This window comes from Armigeres subalbatus, unplaced genomic scaffold (genome assembly GCF_024139115.2).
Source record: "Armigeres subalbatus isolate Guangzhou_Male unplaced genomic scaffold, GZ_Asu_2 Contig1992, whole genome shotgun sequence".
NCBI classification, from domain to species: Eukaryota; Metazoa; Arthropoda; class Insecta; order Diptera; family Culicidae; genus Armigeres; species Armigeres subalbatus.
The window spans coordinates 22,374-49,162 of NW_026942828.1; the positions used below are offsets into that span (position 1 = coordinate 22,374).

At 37.1% G+C, this 26,789-nt stretch overlaps 1 protein-coding gene across 1 annotated transcript in view; it reads left to right on the forward strand.

Moving 5' to 3' along the window:
* Window positions 1–2,378: 2,378 nt before the first annotated feature.
* Window positions 2,379–26,789, forward strand: part of LOC134203615 (synaptic vesicular amine transporter-like) — a 72,136-nt gene continuing 47,725 nt past the window's right edge. Inside the window, 2 exon segments of the mRNA XM_062678500.1 lie at window positions 2,379–2,526; window positions 2,529–2,624. Of these exon segments, the coding sequence (XP_062534484.1) occupies window positions 2,379–2,526; window positions 2,529–2,624 (244 nt within the window).

Sequence of the window (26,789 nt, forward strand, 5' to 3'; positions counted from 1 at the left end):
TGTTTGAAACTTCGCCTTACGCATTCTTCCAAGCCTTTTTTCACCATTGTTGACTGGATAATTCGTCATTCCTACATCGACTGATAAAAAAGCACGTCTTTTTCCGGCATGAGTTAAAACGGGTTGTGTAGAGTTCCTTTCGGTCTGACTGCTTGCAGGATAGAATTTCTAAAGTTCATCATTCATATGGCTTCATTAATGTACGATGTACCTTTTCTTACCCATAGCTTATATTATAAAGAATGGAATTTTCGGAATCCAACCTCCAGACTCATAGAACGGAATAAGGAACGAGTTGATTTAGATGTACCCTTATTTCGGTCAAGATATTTTCACTTTTTTGCATTTTATAACGGTAAAATACAGACAACGATTAGGTAATACACTATAATGTTACCTGTTAAAACTATTTATGCTGCTTTTTTCAAATTCAGGGCAAATTTTAGCATAAAAATGCTTAAGTATTATGACAGACGTTCTTAGCAAGTGGGTTAATGAAAACAGTCAAAATGGCGCCTGTAGTGACGACCAACAAATTTTGTTGAAATGTTCATTCTTAATCGCTAAAAATGACGCTGCTTTTCATTTAATTTCATGCATACATAGCCATAGAAAAATACAAACATATGTTTCTGTTATTTTTATACAAAAAATCTTCATTATTTATTTAGTCTTGCGTGAACGGAATTAGGCGCTGATTGGAATAAGGGCACAGCACGGTAAAAAAATGTGGACGCAAAAAATTGATCAATTTTTGGCGAGACAAAGTTCGCCGGGTCAGCTAGTAATATATAAAAACTTTTGACCTATTTTCCAATGAAAAACGATTATAATTTTTTATCGGAAAAAGACCATGTTTACACGCCAAAAGTTACATTATTTTAGAGCTCTAAACGACACATGAATAAGATTCGTCTGAAAAATCGAAATTTTGAGACACCGTAATCCCAGTAGGTAAAATTGATATAAATCAGCTATAGGAAAAATAAATTTAGTGAATTTGATTGGAACAAGCTGCACTACAACTTTGTACAACATTTAATGTCAATATTCCGGAATTTTTTTTTTTATAAAAAGAGGCACTATTTTTTTCGATAATTCTAGGAAGAGAGACTTAGTATTCAAAACAACTTTTATTTTGCTTTCATTAGGTGCCTGCCAGAGTAGACGCGTCTACGCGACGCCGCGCGAAAATTGTACGCAAGGGAATAACAATCAAAAATAAGGAGCTGTCAAATCGTATGGACGCTTCGCTTCGCATCGCTCTTCGCGTCTACTCTGGCCGCACCCTTAGACGTTCGGTGGGTTTAGCGGAAAATGCATAGTTCCTTGTAAATCTACTTCCAGTGTTAACTAAAAAATATAATGTGATTTTAACACATACATAACATCATGGTTTATTTTACAGGAATTTTATTTTAGTTTTGAAAACAGGGCGTAGTCTACGAAATGGTAATTTGAAGCGCAGATTGTTTTACTGTGTTTGAGAGAGGACTTAGTTTCCCCATACAAACTTCCACTTCAAATGTACTTCTATTTGGGCGTCAAAATCTCTGATTGATTTTTATGCAAGCTGCAACGCAGTAAAGCTAAAATGTTGGTTTTCCCTTTTTCTTACATCTTGCTTTTTGAGAATCTTGTTTCTAAAAGCGAAAGGTAGATTTAAAATTGGTCTCTAACGGGTCTAAAAGCAAATATTGTTTTTTTTTTTAAACATTTGAATAGAGCCAACATGTATAAAATCTTTCAAAGATCTAATTTGCAAAGGTTCATTTCCACTCTCATACATGTAACATGTATTTAAAAGTAAATTATTTTCCGATAAGTTATTACTATGAAAGAAAAGGAAATATAAGCTTATCAACACATCACAGTGAAATATGAACTCTTCCGTGGCTATATTTCACCGGATCACAAAAATTCCTGCCAACACCTAGGATGGTAAACACTGATTTTATGAGGGATACTCTTGGGAAAACATTTCACCTTGGGAAATCATGAAATATGATGCAAGATATTTCAATTGTTGTGTTGCTTATGGCTGAAGCCTCGTGCAGACCTACAGCTTTACTGCAATATTTATTAGCTCTATCCACCATCGCAGCTACAGCTCCCGATGCTGAGCACGTTTTATAGTCCCACGAAATAGATACCATCAAAGATAATACCCTTCGCGTATAACTCTACAGTCCAACCGTACACTCTCAGAACGAATGAAAATAAATCCTCTTTTTGATTTCAATCTCTTTCCCATGGAATCACCCCGTTCCGGTTTGAAAAATGCTACCCGTATCCGGCATTCTTCCGCTGCCTAAAATGGCCACGCACACACTCACCGATTATATATACAGTCAATAGGGCTCTCAGTATGAGTTGCAATGCAAACAACGGACCCGGGGAAACGTGCCAAGGACCCACCGCTTGCGGCTAATAACAACTACAACAGTACCACGTCGTCGACAACTTTGCCACCGAAACCGCCGCCACCAAGGTAGCAAACGCCTCCACCGGGATCATGGGGATCGCTAGCGCCAGCATCTTGCGATGGCGTGGTTCCAGGCGCCTGGTGCTCGTCATCGTTGCCATTGCGCTGCTGCTCGACAATATGCTGCTGACCGTCGTTGGTAAGTACAAGTACCAACCCTCCTTCAACAGTTTACTGAACCCTTGAAACTTTTCTCTTCGATGGAAATTCATACATAAAAACGCGGTTCCATTATTTAATCATGAATTCATAAAACGTTAGCTTGCTTTCAAAGTTTCCTGCAATCCATTTCCGACACACCGGAAAAGAGTGCAACAAGTTGCAGCGAGAACCACAAAGCGCGCGACAATGACGAATTTCCTTCTAAGGCGCTTTTCATCCGTAATTCTCATGCAGAACCATGCTTTCCATTTCCCTCCCCACTCCCCACCCCACTCTCTCTCACTCGTAGTGTAACTTGGACGACTTCGGTCTTTTGATATTCCTTTTTCTTCTCCACACAATGCAAATAATGGAATCCAACAACCTCTTTGCACCTCTCCGCTTGATGTTTTCTCGCTCCAACGAGAATATCATCATCGCCGAGGATTATAATCCTCTTCTCGTCCTTGAGACCTAGGATGACTACAAGGCAATACATGTAAGAACCGAACGAAGTTGTCGAGAACCGTGGCCCATAGGATTGCCATTCAGTCCATCTGCCCACATTTGCACACTTTCTGGGTGGCATATAATCGTGACCTTCTGTGGTCTTAATAGGGTAACCGTTCATCTTTTCATCCTACCAATATTCATTGTATCAGAATCAATGGATTTGATTATAAAAACTGCTGAATTGTGTCAGCCTTGGTGTCACAGATTTGTAGCAAAAGCTTAACTTTGTAGCTTTTTTTTGTCTTTATTATCGAGACTTTCAGCCCGAGGCTGAAGCTTAACTTATTAAAGAATATACACCCAAAAAACAAATCTGACAATTATTTTATAAAATCTGGGCATATACAATTCTGTAAGCTTTTTATACAAATATTGTATTAAAATAATACAGATTTTGTACATGCCCAATTATTATACAGGTTCTGCAAGGTTCTTATGCAGAACTGTATTAAAATCTGCCATCCGCTGGTTGGGTTTTTCTCTCCTATCGCCTTCCATCTGGAATATTTTTTGACTCGCTGCACGAAACACCATGAAATTTACACCACAGAAAGTGGGAGCTTTGGTAGACATACGGCTGTAAAATAATTTTGCAGCGAATTAACTTTCTGATTCCGGAATGAATGATTCCGGATTCTACTGGACTGGACTGGATATAAAGATCTATATATAAAATTGAGTTTGCATTCCCTTGGAGGCAATATAACTCACGAACGGACTGACCAATCTGCACAATTCGATTCGTCTTTTGCTCTTCTGTGTTTCTATATAAAAAAACGAGCAATGGGTAATATTTTCAACATAACCGCGAGTAGACGTAGGACTATAAACGTAACGTATTTACATTCAACTTCTAACTTTTGGATCTATGGAGTTTGATTATAGTATTGATATTGTAAAACGACAACTTCCATGCTGTGAGAATTATTGGCAATTTGTTTATTCAAAACTTCTGGAAATAATATTAGTTTTCTTTCCAGAAGTTTTAAATACATAATTAGAATTGCTTTGTTTCTAACTATTAAGCCTTTTTTACGAAGTTTAAAAATTCTATTTAATAAATTTTCAAACTCGGGCAAAATGTGCTATTTTAGGGGAACTATCCCGTTTTCCAAACAAAGAAATACAGCACCAATTTGAATGTTGGAAATATTTATTTATTTTAATACTACTTCATAACAACATAAGTAATCTAGTAATGATTTTCAAAGTATATGTTGAAACAAACCAACACCAGGGTAGGTGGAGGAGACGTTACAGCAAGAATGTTGAACAGTTTCTTTGTATCTCACTTCGTTCCTTCTACATTTAATCAAAATGAAGACACTGTTGAAACCGCATGCCAATTTCTCCTTCATGCGGTATAACGAACGATGATGTTGCCCTGTCGGAATTTCTATTATCTTCCTGTGATGCTGTTGGGGTAGACCTCTTTCCATTGAATATTTTAAAAGGATCTTTATGTGTAATTCTACCATACATTACTGATATATTTAACTGCTGCATTACAACTTCCCATGGATTGGAAAATAGCGAAAATCATTCCAATTGGCAAGATTGATAGTCCCTTAACTGAAAAAGATTATCGTCCAATAAACATACTTTGTGTTCCTTCAAAAAATTTTTAGCCGATTATATCGAAGCAGCAGAATAATTTATTATGCCACCTTCAGTCAGGTTATCGGAAAACATGTAGTACAGAAACTGCCCTCATTAAGATAGAAAATGATATTAGAGAAGCTTTAGATAACAAAATGATCTGTTATGGTTTTATTGGACCCTTAGCAAAGCTTTTGATTCAAAATTGACCATCGTTTACTCTGTAGCAAACTAAGGCAAAGCTTGAAGATGGACACGTATTCGGTAAATTTAATACGATCCTACTTATCTGATATATGTTGATTTTAACAACGTGCAGTCAGATATAATCTCCACTCCTTTGCAGGTGTACCATGGATCTATTCTAGGTCCACTTCTCTTTTCAATGTTTATCAATGACTTACCAAGTGCTTTATCGTTTTGTCAATTCCGTCTTTATGCAGATGACTGTCAATTATACGTATCAGACTATCCTGAAGAAATATCAGAAATTATAACTATCAGAATTATAAGTGTAGCCAAAATGGGTTGATTCTAAATGCTAAGAAAAACCCAATCGATCGTCTAATGTACCAATGTGCAAAATACACCATTGATAATTGTTGGAAATAATGTCATTGAATACACAAACGTAGTTAAAAATCTTGGAATAATTATGGATTGTAACTTAAACTGGGTAGCTCAAACCAATTCTGTATGTAGCAGAATATATAGCATTCTTTATTATCTTGCTGTGCTGAGACATTGCACGCCACAACACATTAGAGTTCAACTGACTAGGTCGCTCATAGTTCCTTTATTCGACTATGGTGATGTCCTCTTCGGACTTGTATCGAAAAAAAAAACCAAAAAAAAATGAGTCAAGCTTTCAACGCAGTCACCAGATATGCTTTCGATCTTAGGGAATATGATCATATTTCTGGCTACAGGAACAAGATACTCGGATGTAGTTATGCCAACCATCTTAAATTGAGAATATGCATTCAAACTCATAAGATTCTGCAGAGTTCCCCAATTTACGTGATTTTTTTACATATGCACGATCTGCTCGCACTTGCTTATTAACTGTTCCTAGAAGTAATTCAAATTATTTGAAAAATTCATTTCGTCATCGTGCAATACAAAACTGGAATAACACACCGCCTAGTTGCAGAAAAGATAAAAGCCTAACTAGGTTTAAAAACGCTCTCAAACAGATTTTTGCCAGGGAATAATTAGGTTCATTGGTGTTAAAATAAGATAGTGCATAGGTAGCAACATATACTTTGAAAATCATTAGTAGATTACTTATGTTGTTATGAAGTAGTATTAAAATAAATAAATATTTCCAACATTCAATTTCATTGCTTCTTTTTGCTAACATGCGTGCTTACTGATGAAAAAAATCACAACAATAAGAAACAAGTCAAGGAGCAGTAACCCTACTAAAATAGAAGAGGGACTGCTAATACATCAACGAAAAATTATTTATGTCTTGATTCCAAACTCCGAGTGTACGTCAAGTTTAATAATACAATTTCTCAGAAAATGAAAAACAAAGAATGAGATAGTTTATTTAAATATTCTTCAGGATATTATTTTTTTGCGGATTTTTTTTAAACATTTACATGTAATACAGCCAAATTTTATAATCTAAAATGGATATTAACACTATTGCTGATTGTGAATCATTAATTGCTAATGCCTTCTGCAAATAAATGAAAGTAATTATTTTAATCAAATTTTTATTTTCATCTGTGTAGTTGATTTTTTTTTACTGTGGAACTAGAACTGTTAAAGTATAACCATGTTTTAATGTACGTGTCGTTTAGTACCAAGCACAACTTGACATATGGTCAGGGGGCCGTCCAGAAACCACGTGGTCATATTTTTGAAGATTTTTAACCCCCCCTCCCCCCATGTGGCTTATCGTGGTCATTTGGCAGACCCCCCCCCCTCCCCCCCTATGACCACGTGGTTTTTTCAAAAACCAAAAAATTAAAAAAAAACTTATATAACTAAAACATATGGTTAACCCGATCAATTTTGAAGATGAACAAAAATAGAAATTTCAACTGATTCAAAATCAAACTAAACCCAGCATGGAAATTATAAATTTTTATGAATTCTAACATTTTGATGATGTTATCATGTTGTAATCTGTATCAGGTATTAGGATATCTAGAACTCGCACACCTTCGATGCATAAGGATACGAAAAAATGTGGACTCGCGAATATGTTATAAAAATTTCTAATGGCTTAGAAACTTTCCAAATTATTCCTATATTTTTTAATTTTTTGGCATTGAATGCTAGTTTTCATTTTATATCTACAGTCTTCAATATCTTTGGGTTCCTTTTGGTATTCTAGAATTTATTGTTATATTTTGCTATTTAACCCTTTCAGGACGATTTTTTACATGGCTTTAACGTACATATTTAGGGTTTTCCACTCGATCTTGCCAAAACTAGTATAGTAAGAACTGAAAAGTCGTATTTTTTTCGGGTGTCATAGGCCAAACTGCTCTGAAGTACATATCCTTGAAAGTATCAAAATCATGCCAAGAAACAAAATGTCCTAAGTTGAGAATATATTCACAAATATTGATGTAATCATGAGAGATGATATTACGGAGTTTTGAAACGACCCGATCAACCAAGTTCTGAACGATGTATCCGTACATCGCTAAGCATCCAAGCAGGTCCATTGAGCCGATGCGATTTCATTTATTACTTACAACCTACAATAGACCTTCCATGAGTCGATGTTCTAATACGATATCGTCTGAATTAGAAACCCTGCTTAAAAATTTTAAAAATTTTCCATAACAATTAGAAATTTCAATAAAAGAAATCATGGTCCTATGAACAATAAAAAAATATTAATTTTTCTACAAATAATGCAAAATTTTCATAAACAATTAAGAATTTTCCACAAAACAAAAATAAATTAACACTTTGAAAACTAAAAATTGCAACTATGAAAAAAAAATTTCCATAAAGAAATCGAAATGTTTCACGGAAAAAAAATACAATCATTCCATAAATAAATCAGTATTAGCAATAAATAGTTACAAAATTTTCCACAAAATAAATATTTTTTTTTACCAAAAATTAAAACCTTTCCACGAAAAAATCAATAAAGAGCATTAAAAAAAGGATATTTTCCATGAAAGAATATAAAATAATATATAAATTGAGCATTTTTCAGTGGATAACCTCTTCTTTGGAAGCGTTTGAAGTTCATGGAAAATGTTATCAATTTGATTGCTTTTTAGTATTTTCTCAATGTAAATTTTCTTATTTTTGCGGATCCCAAAACGAATCGATTAGGGAAAAATCTTGCATATCGGTCAACCCGATCGCGAGTTAAATCGTCAGGAAGGAAATCTCAACTCATTTTTATTATATAGATATTTTGTGGAAAAAAATATTTTTTGTGGAAAAGAATATTTTTTTTCTGAAAACATTTGTAATTGTTTATTGCTAATATTGATTTATTCATGAACATTTTGTTATTTTTTTCATGGAACATTTCTGTGTGGAAAATTATTATTTTATAATTGCAATTTTTGCTTTTACAAGTGTTAATTTATTATTGTTTTGTGGAAAATTTTCAACTGTTTACTGTTTTGCATAAAAATTTTATATCTATTCAATACTCATGTCCTGATTTTTTTATTGTAAATTTATTTTATTATGTAAAATTTCTACTTTTTTCTTTATTAAATAGATTTTCAGTCCAGAGCTGGTTCATCTCTCAAACCCAGTGCTTCTAGAGCCCTATAAAAAGTTTGAACGAACAAACCTCATTGTCATTGTGCAAACTTGATGTTGACTCAATTTTGGGTACCTTGTCTCTTGGATATCATGTTAATGGAAATTAGGATCATATGCTTATTGCATCGGATTAGGTATATACCGATGATGAAGACATTGCTGATAGATATCGTGGGCTGAACTCGAGAACGTTTTGGATTACCTTGAGCATCTCGTATTCCTGAATATTAATCACTGGCTTAACGTTCAGGATGACCCATCTTATCTAAGTATTCAGAAGGATGAAACAATGTGGTTTACGATTCAAACATTTCAACTTCATTTGCATGCTCTTAGAATCGAAATCTTCCCAAGGTCTCCAGATATCTGAGTTTCCAGGTCAGTCAAATTTGAGCTCCCATATTTTTTCTGTAAAAGCCATTATCTAGATGAACAATTTTGCTGAAGAAAATGGTGGCCTAGCTCTCTTTGTGATTTTATAGACAATCTAAAAAGCTGGGCCTATATGACCCATCCGTCTTGAAAGGGTTGAGATTTGTTTTGGAAATGAATTTCAATCGTTATTATAACACTATTATTTAACCTAGGCTTCTTAAGCCTAAATTATTACTACATTTATTGTTGGATTAATTTTAAATTCCAAGATCTTCTGAATTTTCAAGAATAATTATTCTGGAGTTGCAAGGAACCCTTCAGAATATTGACAAGAAATTCTTCGGAGTCTCAACGGAAAAATCTTTAGAATTTTCAACGACATTTTTTTCCGAAATTATGGAAGAGTTCCGAAAATGTTCGGTAGAAATTTTAAAGAACTAGAAGAATCCGTAGAAGGATCCGAAATGCATATTCACGTTGAAATTCTAATAAACATCAAATTCCGAAGAATTCCCAGTATAAATTAGAAAAAATTCAGCTGACTTTTTTACAGAATCTCTAAAATTTATTTTCAAAATCCTGGGCAACATTAATGAATCTACAAAGGAAATTCTTCTAAATTTCCAATGGAAATTTTGACGTAATATAGGGGGGTGTTGATCATTCTGCAGAATCAAATTTAAGACCGTCACGAAAATTGGTCAGGAAGTATGTACTAATAACTCATCCGATTTTGATGATTTTTTTGTCAATCGATCAACAAACTGTTTAAGATTTTGCACAATCATTAGAAACAATTAAATAAAGGCGTTAAACTATTGAAAATTGAATATCGTCAGGAACTGTTGAAAACTTGTTATACACAGTTCATTGCCTACATTTCGTAAAAACATGAACTCTCATTGTACATTTTGTAAAAACATGAACAATTTTCAAAATTGTAGTTGCAGACCGCTGATGCAAAAGTGTCGGCGGCGTGATGCCAAAAACCATCTGCGGTGGTGGCGTGCGAAATTTTTTAAAATTATTTTTCCTTTCCAAATTTTGTTTGTGAAATTGAGACTGAATCGCAACCTGTTTTTCGTTATTTTTTATATGGAAATAGGATCAAAGGCTAAAATGGTCCAATAACGTAGATATGCATCGGCGTTGCGCCTGACGCTGCGTTACTGGTTTTTCCCGATGCACACCTACGTCTTTTAACGCTGAGTTGAAAAGACGCTACGTGGCATCATCTCGCTTGCGTTTAATGATTAAATCATTAAATTTTAATGCTTTGTATTTTTAAACCGCTATTATTTATTCACCAAAAGTTTTTCGTGTAAAAAAACCACGTGGTTCGAGAGCAACACCCCCTCCCCCCATGTGGCTTATCGTGGTCATTTTCCAGACCCCCCCCCTCCCCCCATATATGACCACGTGGTTTCTGGACGGCCCCCAGACATATGACATGACTCGTACCCATCCCGGGATCATGTGGATTATGAAACCAATCACCTGGATGAGCAGACCAAATCTGTCTAATTTTATTCTTCTTCATCCACCACCGCTGCCCTTGCTGCCCCAGCCTCTAGCCGTGAACTCCGAGCGATGCGATGGGCGATTGCATCCATCGCAACCGACAACCACTGCATCCGACCATCATCAAGCACAGAATGACAAAAATGCGCCCACTTCTTTCATGCATATTCGCAGACCCACCGGTAGTTCTACCGCTGGTGACTGCATGCTGTCGCTGTGTAGGTAAACAGCGAACGAACGAACGAAACGAAAAATGCGCGAGCAAAAAGTACGTCATTACGCGCTGCTGTCACAAATTGTAATGACTCGCACACGGCAGGCACTGCTTCTTTTATACACAAAGAAAATCTTCCGGTAGACCCGAAGGTCCGTGACATACCGCATTCTGATGTCCGTGTTAGGAATGCACGGGATTGGTTACATATGAAATTTTTACTGGCTTTGCAAAAATTGAAATTTTCAATAGCTTATCGTTAATTATTATCGTCAATAGCTTATCGTTAATCTCAAGTTTCAATGAAATAGGCAAAATGATGGAGAGTGTCCGAATCGATTGATATATAAATCTTATAAATCCATCGAAAGATAAAGGCGCTAGTAACGTTCAAAATCTTCCCTTCCAGCGTAACGTTCTCGATTTCCAAAAATCTAAATGACACCCAGTATAGTAAAGAAAGACGTAAGTCCTACGTCAAAAGTTAGTAAGTTTCAGGAGAAAAGATAAAAAATTGTCAAAATACAATATTGAGACGAGTAGTAAGAAAACCCAATACGATCGGTGCAATCGGTGACTGTTTAGTGACTAAACAAAAAATAGTGAGCAAGTCACTAAAAAGTGACCAGCTAACAGCCCTGCATGACTGATGTGCCTAAAGGTAGTAGTGAGAAATATGTAAAGTTTCTTGACAAATTTCAAGTTTATTGGAACAAAATGCACATGTACCACTATCAATGGGAACAAAATGCAACAGAAATCGGATATCGTTGCCAGTAAAAGTGTTACATATACATTTATAAAATCATTTAAAACTACAGTAATCCATTATTCTGGGTTAAAATCTGCACATGCACCACTTTTTCTGGTAACGAAATGGTCATTGTGATATATACTAGAACATAAAATGTGCATTAGGGCAGTTCAAATTTCAAAAATTGTTCGAAAATTCCAACTCCCATATGTCTATTAGCATCATTTTGATAATATAGGAGTCCTGGCAAAATTTCAGGCAATTCGGTGGCCGTTTAGGGGTGGCGCGAAGTCAATTTATGTTTATATGGAAATTTGTATGGGAAAAACTTGAAATTTATTCAAGTTTCGCTACAACTGTCAAATCGTGATGAATTCAAATAAACATCCCCAATCTCCCTTTTTGAAATCTATATAAATGAGACCTCGGGATAACGCATTAGTTGTGAGTGGATTGAACGGTTCTATTGACAGTGTGAATATGAGAAAAATGTCAAAAATGGTGTAATTAGCCTCAACGTAGCAGTGGAAATATAAATCAAAATTAATGAGTTACCCACTGATTGAGCTCAAATAGATTCCAAAAATGGAGGTTGGGGATGTTTATTTGAATTTATCACGATTTGACAATTGTAGCGAGACATGAATAAATTTAAGTTTTCTCCATACAAATTTCCATATAAACATAATTGACTTCGCGCCCTAAATGGTCATCAATTGCTTGAAATTTTGCCTGGACTCTTATATTATGATGCTAATAGACATATGGAGTTGGAATTTTCGAACATTTTTGAAATTTGAACTGCCCCAATGCATATCTCTCCAGATTTAGTAGTTATAAACCACTTTAGCGTTATTCCTTTACTAGATCTTTGCAAATAGTGAGTTACCCACTGATTGAGCTCAAATATATTCCAAAAATGGAGGTTGGGGATGTTTATTTGAATTTATCACGATTTGACAATTGTAGCGAGACATGAATAAATTTTAAGTTTTCCCCATACAAATTTCCATATAAACATAAATTGACTTCGCGCCGCCCCTAAATGGTCATCGAATTGCTTGAAATTTTGCCTGGACTCTTATATAATGATGCTAATAGACATATGGGAGTTGGAATTTTCGAACATTTTTGAAATTTGAACTGCCCTAATGTGCATATCTCCAGATTTAGTAGTTATAAACCACTTTAGCGTTATTCCTTTACTAGATCTTTGCAAATAGAGGACGTTTGTGTAAAAACACTCAAAAATGACAAAAAATGGTTTATGTACCACTTTTGTTGGCATCGGTTCGTATATAGAAAATACATGAATTTTCCCGAAAATAGTTGCAGAAATGTTAGTGATTAGTGAACACTGCATCTTTGAGTTTTTACCTTGTATCACTACTTCGTGCATAGATAAGAGCTGTTTTAATTTATGGGTAAATATTGAATATATTCAATAGGCTTGCTTACTTTTGGTTTTGACGCCAAACAGCAAAAAACGACGATGAATGTCCACAATATCTCATTTAAACCAGCGTATTTCTTTACACTAAATTTTTCACAAAAAATAAACAAATTCTAATAAATCGTTATCACAGTTCATGAAAAGTATGACGAGCTCGGTGGTCTAGTGGCTACCGCTTCTGCCTTATAAGCAGGAGGTCGTGGGTTCAATCTCATTTCCTACTTTGTATTCGTCGTATTAAATTCGTCCATTTCCTACTTTGTATTTCTATCTTAGTTCTTTCTGTGTTTCACGTTCTACCAAAACAATTCCTACTGTTATAACCTTCCACACAATCCCAAAACCTCCCGTGGCACCTATGAGAGGTCGTAGAGTTCTCTGCATCTTTCTTAAGTAGGTGTCCAACTAACCATCCCTCCCCTTCCTCAGCATTCGCAAGGACGTGGCCAGGACAGATCTCGACTATTGGAGAGTGCATTGCTTCCATCTAAGAGGTAGTGATTAGTCCCAAATCATTATCTGTGGTAACGGATGAAAGTGATGCTACTCTCGTACAATAGTCTTGGCTTGTACCACCTACGAATTTGTGCGAATTGCTCAATGCTAATGCTAATGCTAAATATTGAATATATTTAATATGCTTAAAGATCGACGGGTTGCCTGGTTTTATAAAAAAAATTGCCGCTTCTGGTTTCATGAAAATCTACACTTACTCTACCATATTTCAATTTTCATCTGAATCTACGACAAATGCCATTTGTTCAAATATCGATATTATTGTCATAACCTTTGTTATTTGGACAGTTTCATGGTCGAATCAAATGTATGAGCCCGAATTGACAGAAAAAAATCTCCTGTGAATAACCTTCAGTGCAAAGTTCTTATATGTACCTTTCTTCTACAGTTGATTTACAAATCGGTCTTTATGTCCCTTGAACTTGAAAACAAAAATGATTATTTGTTTTCTATTCAAATGTCTGTTGGACCCATTTAAGCTTTAAAAAGCATCGATTGAAATCATCTTAGCGTTGCTATCGCCTTACAGCAAACCACAATGAAACCCTCAACCCTACCAGAAGTCATGAAGAATCAAAGCTGATGCATTGGGATAGAGAAAAGCATTTGCAGCGAGGGAACACTCTCAGGACTGAAAAAAGAGCGTAATATATAGTCGAGGCGTGATCCAACTGTTGAATGACTGTTGACTCGTCACTAGTGTGAGGATGTCACTAGAGCAGTGGCAGTGTTCAACTAGCAATAGCAGCTATGCGCTTATGTATCCTTGTTATACCCAGTGCGGGTGGAATCCGGTGAATATAAACGTAGAACCATTGGCATGCAACAGTTTGTTGCTGCTTGATGATTGACTTTCCTTTTTGTGTTTGGAAAGTAAAAGTTATGCATATCATATAGGTTTTGTTCATAATTTAACGATAAAGATTGTTGTCGCTGGAACGAATAATCGTGATCAATCCACCTATCGTTGTTATTGACTTTCTCGTGAGATAAAAAGTATAAAAGATACTGTTATAGTGAAATAATTCTCGTCGAATGTATCTTGTTGCGAGGAAATTGGATGAGCATGGAAGCCATCAGTTTTCTTTCCTATACAAATTTTAAAACTAGCATTTTGTTCATAGCTTTTGATCCTGTTGTCCTATTCGATCAATTTTCGGAACAATTGCATAGGACATGCCATCGAATGCAACTTGTTGCGAGCAAATCGCACATTCTTACACAAAGGCAGACAGCACCTCAATTCCTCGAACTGAGTGGATTGCTACTTTGAAATCGGCCCTCTGGGCCTCCATTCGAATATCTATTTTTGGAGTGAACATGCCTTTCCGGTACACCTTGGTGTATGAAAAAGGCAAATCAATTACGATTGATTAGAACTGCGGCTGCCTCTCTTTAGAACTGATTCATACCATCAATTGCTAGGGACAATCCTCTTTCATCCTTTGATTTTCATCACAAGGCTAGGCGCCTAAAAACCATTGATAGCTACAAGTGTCAACCCTTACACGATCAGAATATTGACAACATTTATACTGAAAAATTATTTAAGCTCTTTTAGTGGAATGTCTTCAACTGTCTAAGACGAGTTCAGTACTTTCCATTTATTCCACTACGTTTTGTTATCTTTTCAGATACGTATTTCGACCTCAACTGTGAGGCCTTCTTCAGTGTCTAATACTAAGTCGAGTCAAGTACGAGGCACTGAAGACGGCCTCACAGTTGAGGTCAAAATTCGTATCTGAAAAGATAACAAAACGTAGTGGAATTAAATGGAAAATACTAAACTCGTCTTAGATAATTGAACATTTAAACCATTTATCTCTCATGATTTTTTTTCCAATTTCTTTTCTTGGCGAATGCATCTTTTAAACTACTTCGAATCAAATCGTTGTCAGTTGTGATAGACCAAATTTTTTTGCAATTTCATAAAAAATCAGTTCGATATTTTATACTGCGTATTGCCAATATTTTATATTGTGTAATGACCGGTTAAGAAACATCTATAGGGAGGGAGGAAGTTTACAATTGTATGCAACCTTAGGGTTGAAAATCGCACTCTTTGTGGATAAATCATCCCAATTCATCGCTGAAGGCAATGATTGTTTTCTCGCGATAACAGGCGGCCGAACGTAGAGAACAGAACGTTTTTGTATTAATATTTCTCGAAGGCAAAACATTTAGTTGCACAAACCCAGATTGAAATAGGCAATCCTTACTTTGAATGCTAAACGCGTCAAATGGTCTATACACTTTTTTCGATTGTTAGCCCGGTGAGCGATACATCATGAGTGAAGTCCCTCAAAAGATGATAAGAGAAGGCCTCATTGTACATAACTTTGAATAATTTTTTTTATTCGTATATTTATTTGGTAGGCACTCTGAGTTCTTAACCGCTACTGTGCCGTGATCTACTATGGTACTCTGCTCTACAGAATCCACACAGAATCTATTTTTAGATGGCCATAATTGGTCTTTGTTGTCGTTGCCAGTCCATATCATCGTGTGTCCATTGTGTTCATTTATCCATGTGGTGAATCCAGTGATCGTTGCTTTGTTCGGTTGCCATTAATCGAAGTACGTTGGAGGAATGCCTCCGAGAAGAACAGTTTTGTCAGTCGTCATCAGGCAGCCGTATCGGTGAGGCGCATTCCCCAAACGTCACCGTATGGACTGCGCTTCTGGCGACTGGGGCTGGGAATCGAACCCATGACTATTCGCTTATAAGGCGAACGTGTAGCCAACTACGCTACGGGACCCCCCTACTTTGAATAAATGTATATGATCATACAAATGATCATACAAATAAAAATGTATTGCAAAATTTTGGATCATTATTCCAGTCTATGGGCATAAAAACGTTTTGCCATTGAAATATCGATCCATAAGTTTCCATAAGACATCCATAAGACCGGACGAGGTTTCTAAGCTCGACCGTTCGCCGCAACAATACTCAGCAAACTGACTTCCGTCGTCGATTCGTTCTGACACGACCTCGAGAAAACCAAAAACATTTTTGCGTTACCATGGAGCTCAAATTAACACAATACACGTTGATTCGAGTTACTCAATAAATGAGTGCATATAATTAGAACATATGTCAAATGCAGATTTCAAGGAATTGATGATAATGGCATTTTGCTATAATAATTTTATCACAACATCTAATGCCAATCTTATCCACTACATTCTCCCCCTCCTCTACTCTTGAGGTGATTTATTGCAAATTTTATTGAGATGCCCCTATTGCAAATATCTTTGATCCTAGATAAACATCATTAACCAATTCTTATGAATCAATCTTAGATTGACAATATGACAATCCAATCCAAATGCCATCCAAATTCAATCCGAATCCTGTCCGAATTAAATCCAAATTCAATCCAAAATCAATCCGAATGCTGTCCAATCCAAATACAATCCGAATGCTGTCCAATCCAAATCCAATCCAAATCCTATCCAAATCCAATTCAAAATTAAATCCAAATCCAATCCAAATAAAATCTAATCTAAATCCAATCCAAATTCAATCCAAATCCAAATCCAATCCAAATCCAATCCAAAACCAATCCAAATAAAATCTAATCCAAATCCAATTCAAATTCAATCCAAATCCTATCCAAATCCAATTCAAATCCAATCCAAATCCAATCCAAATCCAATCCAAATCCAATCCAAATCCAATCCAAATTCAATCCAAATTCAATTCAAATCCAATCCAAATCCAATGTGCCAAATTCAATCCAAATACAAATCAAATTCAATCCAAATTAAATCTAATGCAAATTCAATCCAAAACCAATCCAAACTCAATCCAAATTCAATTCAAATCCAATCCAAAACCAATCCTAATCAATCCAAATCAATCCAAATAAAATGTAATCCAAACCAATCTAAATTCAATCCAAACCAATCCAAATCCAATACAAATCCAATCCAAATCCAATCCAAATCCAATCCAAATCCAATCCAAATCCAATGCAAATTCAATCCAAATTCAATCCAAATCCAATCCAAATCCAATTCAAATCCAATCCAAATCCAATCCAAATCCAATTCAAATCCAATCCAAATCCAATCCAAATCTAATTCAAATTCAATCCAAATCCAATCCAAATCCAATCCACATCCAATCCAAATAAAATCTAATCCAAATCCAGTCCAAATTCAATCCAAATCCAATCCAAATTTAATCCAAATCCAATCCAAATCCAATCCAAATAAAATCTAATCCAAATCCAATCCAAATTCAATCCAAATCCAATCCAAATTCAATCCAAATCCAATCCAAATCCAATCCAAAATCAATCCAAATCCAATCCAAGTCCAATCCAAATCCAATCCAAATCTAATTCAAATCCAATCCAAATTAAATTCAAATCCAATCCAAATTCAATCCAAATCCAATCCAAATCCAATCTAAGTCCAATCCAAGTTCAATCCCATCCAAATCCAATACAAATCCAATCCTACCGGCTGCGCCATTGTCGTGACCGGACGAGGTTTCTAAGCTCGACCGTTCGCCGCAACAATACTCAGCAAACTGACTTCCGTCGTCGATTCGTTCTGACACGACCTCGAGAAAACCAAAAACATTTTTGCGTTACCATGGAGCTCAAATTAACACAATACACGTTGATTCGAGTTACTCAATAAATGAGTGCATATAATTAGAACATACGTCAAATGCAGATTTCAAGGAATTGATGATAATGGCATTTTGCTATAATAATTTTATCACAACATCTAATGTCAATCTTATCCACTACAAAGTTATCAATACATTTTCTGTTTTATGATTTGAATGAATGATTATGAATTGAACGAACTTGTTATATTTGGGTTTCTGTAACCTGCATAGAACTGATTGTAGTCATGTTACAGTTGCTGCAATCGAAACAGTGTACAGTTTGAAATTTGCCACTAGGATTGATCACCAGGCTAGCCATTCAAAAAAGTTTATTGACCATTCGACGATTTCAGTGCAAAGTAAGGGCTACTTTTCTAGAATACCTAATTCACGAATGTTCCACGTAGGGGAAAAGTGCGTAAAACTGACACCTCAAACTACTTTACAGCTCCCCAATCTATAAAGCAATTTTCCGGTCTAGAAATTTCATACGACCATAATTTGGCCCTTTATGCATCAGTCCATGAGGTCTAACGGCAATATTCCTCGATAGAATTTGATTTCTGATGAAAACGCGAACAGTCTATTTGGGCTTGAGCCCAACTGGCTGGATTTTGGTAAGGTCGACACCCTGTTAGGAATGAAAACACCAGGTCGGAATGGAATCGAACATCAATACAATTTCAAATGAAGTTACAACATAATTGAAAATATTTAATGAAAATATCTATTAAATATTTATGTTTGAAATTCATGATGGTTGAACAAAACTGTATATATTTAAAACCATCACCGCGTATCATATTTTCTTTAGTTTCTTCAATGCATTGAAATGGTTTGGATGCAACATATATAAAGTATATGAATATATGTGGGTCCCTCCTTAGCCGTGCGGTAAGACGAGCGGCTACAAAGCAAGACGATGCTGAGGGTGGCTGGGTTCGATTCCCGGTGCCGGTCTAGGCAATTTTCGGATTGGAAATTGTCTCGACTAGAAATACTACAATAAGAGATCGGCGAAGACGCCATATTGTTTCCAATTTAACCGTCAAAAGCGGTTCCAATTCGACTTGTGATGCAAGCAAAATGTTCAAGTGATGCCAGTATTATTTTCACGACTTCATGCAATTCCATACGTTGCCATTTCGACAGTTTTTCACTCCGCCGGTCTCTGATTATAGGGTTGCTAGTCTCGACTTCGCTGGGCATAAAAGCACCGCAAACCGACGGGCCTCTCTGATTCCAAAATTGACAAAAAAAAATTACAATCGTTTTACTCCGAGTGTAGTAACTACTGACTTCTAGTCATTACTGACATTAACGTAAAACGACGTAAACATTATATCACGGATTATATGCACGTTTCAAACAATCTACACAGCGATGAAGGTAAAAATAACCAAGTAAAAGTCGAATGTTTTTCATTTGGCTAACGAATCCTATCATAAAACTCTTGATATTTATGATATCGAATATTGATTATTATGTGGAAGCTGATGAAATAAATTAAAGAGTGCATGACCAAGTTTGTCCGCCCTTTTGTGAGAGCTGTTGTGTAAACCATCGCACAGATGGAGCTAGGTAATGAAAGGAGAGTAATTGCCAAGAAATTTGAAGAACTTTATATGGGAAGGCACGTCGGTTTGGTGGTAATATAAGTATCATCGTGCTCATGATATACGAATTCAAAAATGGTAACCTGGCTTAGAAACCTCGCGGTTATTAACTGTGGAAGTGCTAAGCTGCGAGGCGGCTCTGTCCCAGTGTTGGGATGTAATGCCAATAAGAAGAAAAAGAAGAAGAATGAATGTTTACATGATGTTGATCAATTTGTACTATTTTGAAAAGTTGTTGATAACAACGATTTAAAATTAATTGCGTATGGTGCAATATTGACAGGAAATGAAAATAATCAGTTTCGCAGGTGATAAGCTTCATATTAAAAGGAATGAAAATGGATCACGAAAGCACAATACTAAAGAACGGACTGAGCAAAAACCTAAGAAATACGGCTCTTTTTTAGCGCTTTTGTTATTCGACCTGTCGATTATCATTGATGACTTATTGACCTCTACACCTGTCACGCCCAATGATGATTATATATTAGAGTGGGGCACAGTTGTATGAAAAAACGTAAACTTCATCCGATCAAGTGAGATCAAGGTTTTTCTTAATCGTTTTGGGACCCCAATCAACTGTGTAAAATATGGGCTCGATTGGTTGCAACCTCGCATGCCGCATCGCGTTTTAAATTTACATGGAGATTAGTATGGGAAAACGTATTTTTTCAGATTTTTGCTCTTAGCAGCTTCAATTTACCATCAATCACGTGACTAAATACGTTAGCATATAGTCTGGAAGATGCCGAAAGACTTTGCCGAAGAACGTATGTAGCCGGAAGCTCTACAAAAAATGTTATTACGTTTCGAAAATTGATTGTTCAAACCATATGCAAAAAATCAATGTTTCTGCCAGCACTACCGGACAACCTAAGGTTATCGAAGGACAAAACCCATCTTCCTTCTCGCCGGATTTTTTTCTTTGTGAAATGATACCGGATTAGCTCTAAATCCCTGTAAGATCAATTATTTAGAAATTACAATCAGTTAAATTATTGGTCTACGTAGTACGGCAGTGCTGGCAGAATAAACCATTTTTTGGATATGGTTTGAGCACTCAATCTTCAAAGCGTTATAACTTTTTTCGTGGACGATCCAGCAACTTGCTTTCTTCGACAAAGTTTTTCGGCATCCTTTGGGTTATACTTTAACGCCATTTGGTTTACGATGAACTGAAACCTCTAGAAGTAGAAATGCAAAAATATACGTTCTCGCATACTAATTTCCATACAAACTTCAAACGCGATGCGGAAAGCGAAGAAGCAACCAATCGGTCCCAAATTCTGCACAGTTATTCAGGACCCAGAATGGCTACGAAAAACCATTGATTTGAAAAAATGACCATGACGCCCCACTCTATTATTCATAGCATAATCAATCACTGACTTAGTTATATTCTCCGGCTCTTATTTCCTCGTTTCTCCAATACTAGATTTAGATTATGCGAATGGTGAGTCTAGTAAAACAGAGGTATTTCGTGATTCGAAGGCAGGTGTCGAACTTAACCCAATTGATAACATAATAATGTTGAGCTACTGAGTTGGATGTTTATAATTAGAAAAGTTAACTATTTTTCCACAACATATACAGAATAATGTTCAATTATGGATTACATACACCCAACCGGCGGTTGTTAGATTTTCTAACAATTCTGTATAAGAATCTACCAAAACCTGTATAAGAACTGGGCATATGCGAAATTGCTAGATTCTTATACAAATATTGTATAAGAATCTAACAATATTGTAAGCTTTTCTTACATTTTTTGTATAAGAATCTAACAATTTCACATATGCCCAACTAACAACCGCCGGTTGGGTGTACTGAAGATCAACAAATTATTGTCGAATAAGCTTATACACCGGTACCAAAATTTTAGATAACTGATCTCGTCAACGGTGACTGATGCTATTTTTGGTTTTTTTCAAAGTATGTCAACATTCTGTCAGATAATCATCTGAAATCAGAGATTTGTAGTGGTGTCGCTTTTTCCCGCAGTGTCGATTACAACTACTATCCAAATTTGTATTTGATTGTCATCAATTTAACTTATCCAACAGGTGATGCGGACGTAACAGCGTTAGCATAAACACACAGCAATTTGAGGCAAGCGAGAACGCCTCTTAGGAACCGGACATCCCGTCAAAGGGCGCATTCTGCCCTAACTTCCACCTCGCCGGTCTTTCATTACAGTCAACCGGTTGCGTCAATTTTTATGCCATTTCACTTAGCAGGGCAATTTTACAGCATCATCTTTTTCGTCCGGACAAAGGAATGGAAGCATGAAAAAATGCCATCGTGAACTAATGTCCTTCGCCTTGGTTGCTTTTGTGATAGCACAGCAAGGGACATTATTTGCATTATGCTTTCAAGATTTGTGTCTCAATCGGAAAGAAGGTGGAGAAGCAATTTGTGCATTCATTTTATCACTCGGTGACATGGGCTGTCGAACGAATAAAAATGTTTTCAAATCATGATCGTAAATGCATGACAATACTCTTTAAGCGTCCAGCGATGTTTAGTTCTTTACTGTAAGAATCGTCATTTTTAGGTATAGAACATTCAAAATATTTGTCTGCCTTCAGCTTTTTGGAACGAAGCGGAACACATTTTGACTTGTTTCATATTCAATTGCAAATCCTTAACATCTTATTCAAATAAAGTAGACGTGTGATAATGGCTAGTCATTTGTTTGCAATGTTCGTTAACTGCAATTCGATAGTTGCAACAGTTATGCAGTTATCAAGTCACTTAACTTCAAAACGATGTTGAAGTCAATGACATCTGCATTGAGCTGCACAATCAGATGCACTTGTATTGCATCTGACACCGCCTCACAACCTTCTGACGTCTAAAATGCGTTGCAGTTTATCGAACGGGTAGTATAATACGTTAGCAAAAACGCCATTGGGGAGCTATTCGAAATCTTTTCAAGAAAAAAAGAGATTTGGATGGCACAACAATAATGTTTATTCTTTCTCTAAAGCACTTTTAGCAAAAAAAGAAAAAGAGTGATTGAATTAACCAGTTCGCAAATTGGACGTGTTTGTATTAGGACACGGAATAGTCAAGAAATCCGGATTTATGCCGTGTGCGGTCGGTGAGTAAATAAATCAGTACGTGATTGAACATGTTTTATTCAGGACGCGGAACATTTGCGAGATCCGGATTTTTTTGTTCTGTTTTGGACGGTCTGTACGTAGTTCAGTGGTCTAATGACTACCGCTTCTGCTTTACAAGCAGGGGATCGTGGGTTCAATCCCAGGTTCATACCTATTAAAAACAAATGTGGCATGGACTATATCACTTTCCGTGGTGAATCCTCGATCAATGCTTATGTGTTTCTACCCTACCCAATAAACAAAATTTCCTTTCCGTGCTGTTGTGGGGATGCAGAGGTATTCTCGGTATCTAGTAGCAACAATAACTACACACCAACATTTCCCTCCTCTCCCAACTGAATGTAAGGACTTGTCCGGCGCCGTTATTGATCTATATTTGTGTGCTGCTAGATCGTGTATTTCGATCGTAGTGCAATTTACACCAGTTCTGATCAATCACGGAGTTGCAACCAATGACATGTACAGTCAGTCTAAGATAAGCTGAGCAAAAAATGTTTGGGGCTTTTCTCGTGCATTGAGTAAAATTTGTTTAGTTTTTTTTTATGAAAATCGGCCATAACTTTTGATCCCATAGTCCGAACTGGCCCATTTTCAATAGGAAACCGTCAGCAGGTGGTTATTCTGAAAATTGGCTCGTTGCTTGATTGGGCCAGCCGGCAAGAGATGAAGCGCAGGGAACCATGGAAGAAAACGATATGTAAATGATTTCGCGACTGTCAATAGCACGCGGCATAAGACTGCGCCAGTGCCTACCTACCATGTGCAATGATCGAGAGGGGAACTTGATGGCAACCAGGTGGAAGGACCACTTCGAAGATTTGATGAACGGTGGAAACGAAGGTGTATTAAGAAACAGGAACTGTGGAACCCCAACGCTGGATAAGGTAAAGAAGGCTCTGAATGAGCTGAAAAACAGTAAAGCTACTGTGAAGGACGAGATCCTGGTCAAGCTTCTCCAACGTGGAAGTGAGCAGCTGCATCAATCGATCCACAACACGATTCAAAAATAATGGAAGACGAAGAACTGCATACCGGCTGTTTGGATAGCATCATATGCTATCCGTCATGTATCTATTTATAAATAGAAAGGGCACAAACTAGATCGCGCAAATCACCAGAGAGTTCACCCTTCTGAGCTCGGCGTCCAAAATTCTGTCGCGTATTCTATTTAACAGACTGAGACCGCTCGAGGAGTTCTGCGTCGGCGAACACTCCTGGATAAGTTCCGGGAGTACAACTTGCAGAGACACCCTCTGTTCATTGATTTCAAAGCAGCGTGCAATTCAGTGAAAAGAAATGGCAGATAATGTCTGAATATGGTTCTCCGACGAAACGGATTAGACTGATACGTGCAACGCTTGATGGCTCGAAATCAAATATTCGGTTTGCATGTTTTATAGTTAAGAAATCCTAGAAGTCAAAGACAATATCCACATCATGATTTTTTTGTATTTTTTTGTATTAGCATTCAGCAACGTATTATTTGTTATATATTTGTATTATATTAGCATTCAGCAACGGGTTAGAGTCAGACACTGTTTTGAGCCGGCAATATATCATTTATTTAATTTTCATTTATTTAGTTTACACCTAAACAGATAACACTGAATCAACCGTTTGACGCCACAAGACAAGGTTCGAGGCCGCTTTTCTCCATCCTCGAATGCGCCCTACGCTCGCCAAGTCGTTTTGAACCTCACCTAAATCGCTGCGCCCCACGCCGTCTCGTACCTGACGGATCGGAAACAAACACCATGTTTGCACCATCGATCATTGTTGATGACGGATAGTTTTGGGCGCAGTTTAGCCATCACCAGATAGTGGTCAGAGTCGATGTTAGCGCCACGATATGTCATGACGTCGATAATATCAGAACCTGTGTCGTTGAGGCACTTATGCTGCCTTTCGTCAATGGATCCTCGCCCAAGCCTACTGAAAACCGGTCGCCATTACCAGAACGCATTGCCTGCCGCCTCATGGGGGACCCCGAACCGCTCAACCTAGTCGTGAAATTTAATGAACTCTAGCATCGATGATTATCGCTTGGCTTTATCAGATTCTTGCAACTGGGCCTGTCTAGAACAAATCTGGATATCCTTAAAATTGGGCGACCGTAAATTGTTTTTGTGCGCGCTGTACATCGCCCCGGATCTAGTTGGAGATAATCACCTCATTGACGCTCACTGTCAGTCCGTCTTCACTATATTGGAAACTGCATCTTCGATTGACAAGATTTGCATCTTGAGCGACTTCAACATGCCTGGCATTCAGTGGATACATTCGCATAGTGGCTTTCTGACCCTGAACGCTCGCAATATTATACTGGTGTCGCTGGACTCCTTGATAGCTACAGCGTAGCAAGGCTAACCCAGATTAATAACGTAGCGAACGAGAACCTTCGCATATTGGACCTGTGCTTTGTTTCCATCCAAGATAAGGCACCCTTGATTTCGGTGACGTATCGCGAACGTGCTTACCAGCATTGACTGGTTAACCGTTCTGGACCCCAACAACGTTGAAAGCTCCGCTCTAACTTTCTCGCACATCTTGGCGTATGTAATTGACCGACACGTGCCAAAGAGATCGCAGAAAGGATCGCACCCTCCATGGTTCTCGACTGAACTACGAAAAATGAAGTCCACTAAGAGAGCAGCTTTTAGAATTTTCTCAAAACATCGAACGCTACCTCTAAGAAACCATTATGTGAGGCTTAATCATGAATACCAACGAGCATGTCGGCAAAGCTTTGCACGGTACCAACGAAATCTTGAGCTCAAATTCAAATCTAAACCAAAATCCTTCTGGAACTACGTCAACGAACAGCGCAAGGAATCCGGGCTTCTTTACTTGTTCAGATCTTCGATCATCAATGGAATTTTCCCCTCCTGCTGGAAGTTTGTACTAATGTTTCCAGTCCACAAAAAGCGAGACAAACGCGATGTGAACAACTATCAAGGGATTACATCATTGTATGCCGTCTCAAAGCTGTTCGAGCCCGTCATAATGGTATCACTGCTTTCACACTGTAACCAACTTCTTAGTGATGATCAGCACGGATTTACTGTCGGTCGCTCATCTTCCATTAATTTACTGTGCCTTACGTCCTACGTCAGAACAGAACGTCTAACAGAACTTATTATTATTTGTCTTTATTTCAGACGTTTAAAATCTAACAGAACTGTCTCAAACGGATGTTATTCATACTGACCTCTCTGCAGCTTTCGATAAAATTAATCACTCATTAGCCATTGCAAAACTGGACCGATTTGGAGTCAGCGGCAGTCTGCTGAACTGGTTTCATTCATCCGATTGTCAGCTCTTACAACGTCAACTAGATCGCTTCGTGGATTGGTGCTCTCTAAACCGAATGGTGGTAAACCCGGCCAAGTGTTCTGTCATAACGTTTTCACGAAAAAAAAAACAGCCCATCGTTTGCAACTACAGCCTTCTTGGTACAGAAATAGAGCGAGTGAGCCATGTGAAGGACCTCGGCATGATCCTAGACTCGCTCGACTCTAGAGTACTGTTATGTTGTCTGGAGTCCGTCTTACAACAACGGTGCGGAAAGAACCGAATTTGTTCAACGCCGTTTCCTTCGATTCGCGCTTCGTAGACTAACTTGGCTGGATCCGTTTCGCCTACCGAGTTACGAAAGCCGATGTTAGTTGATCAACTTGCACGGAAGAAAAAAAGTACCCAAAATTGAGTATTTTTAAACTTACTTTTGAGTTATTTTTTCTCTTCTATTTCATCCACTCTTTCTTTTGTTGTCAAAACCAAAAGAGCCAAACAATCCAACGAAGCCAGTTCAATACGGGAAGCCAATTAATTTGAGTTTTATTACCTGAGGTCGAAATTGAGTGAATTAAACTTACATTTGGGTAAATAAATTTTCCGTTGGGTACTTTTTTAACATGGGAGTAACGGCAAACTACTTCGACCCTACTTACTCAATTTTGGCTTCCCGTACGGATGTTCGAGGTTGGGTGAATTAAACTCACTATTGGGTAGTTTATTTCTTCCGTGTGGAGCTACTTCGTTCAAGGAGAGATGTCGACAAAGCCATTATGATCGCCGATACCCTGCAG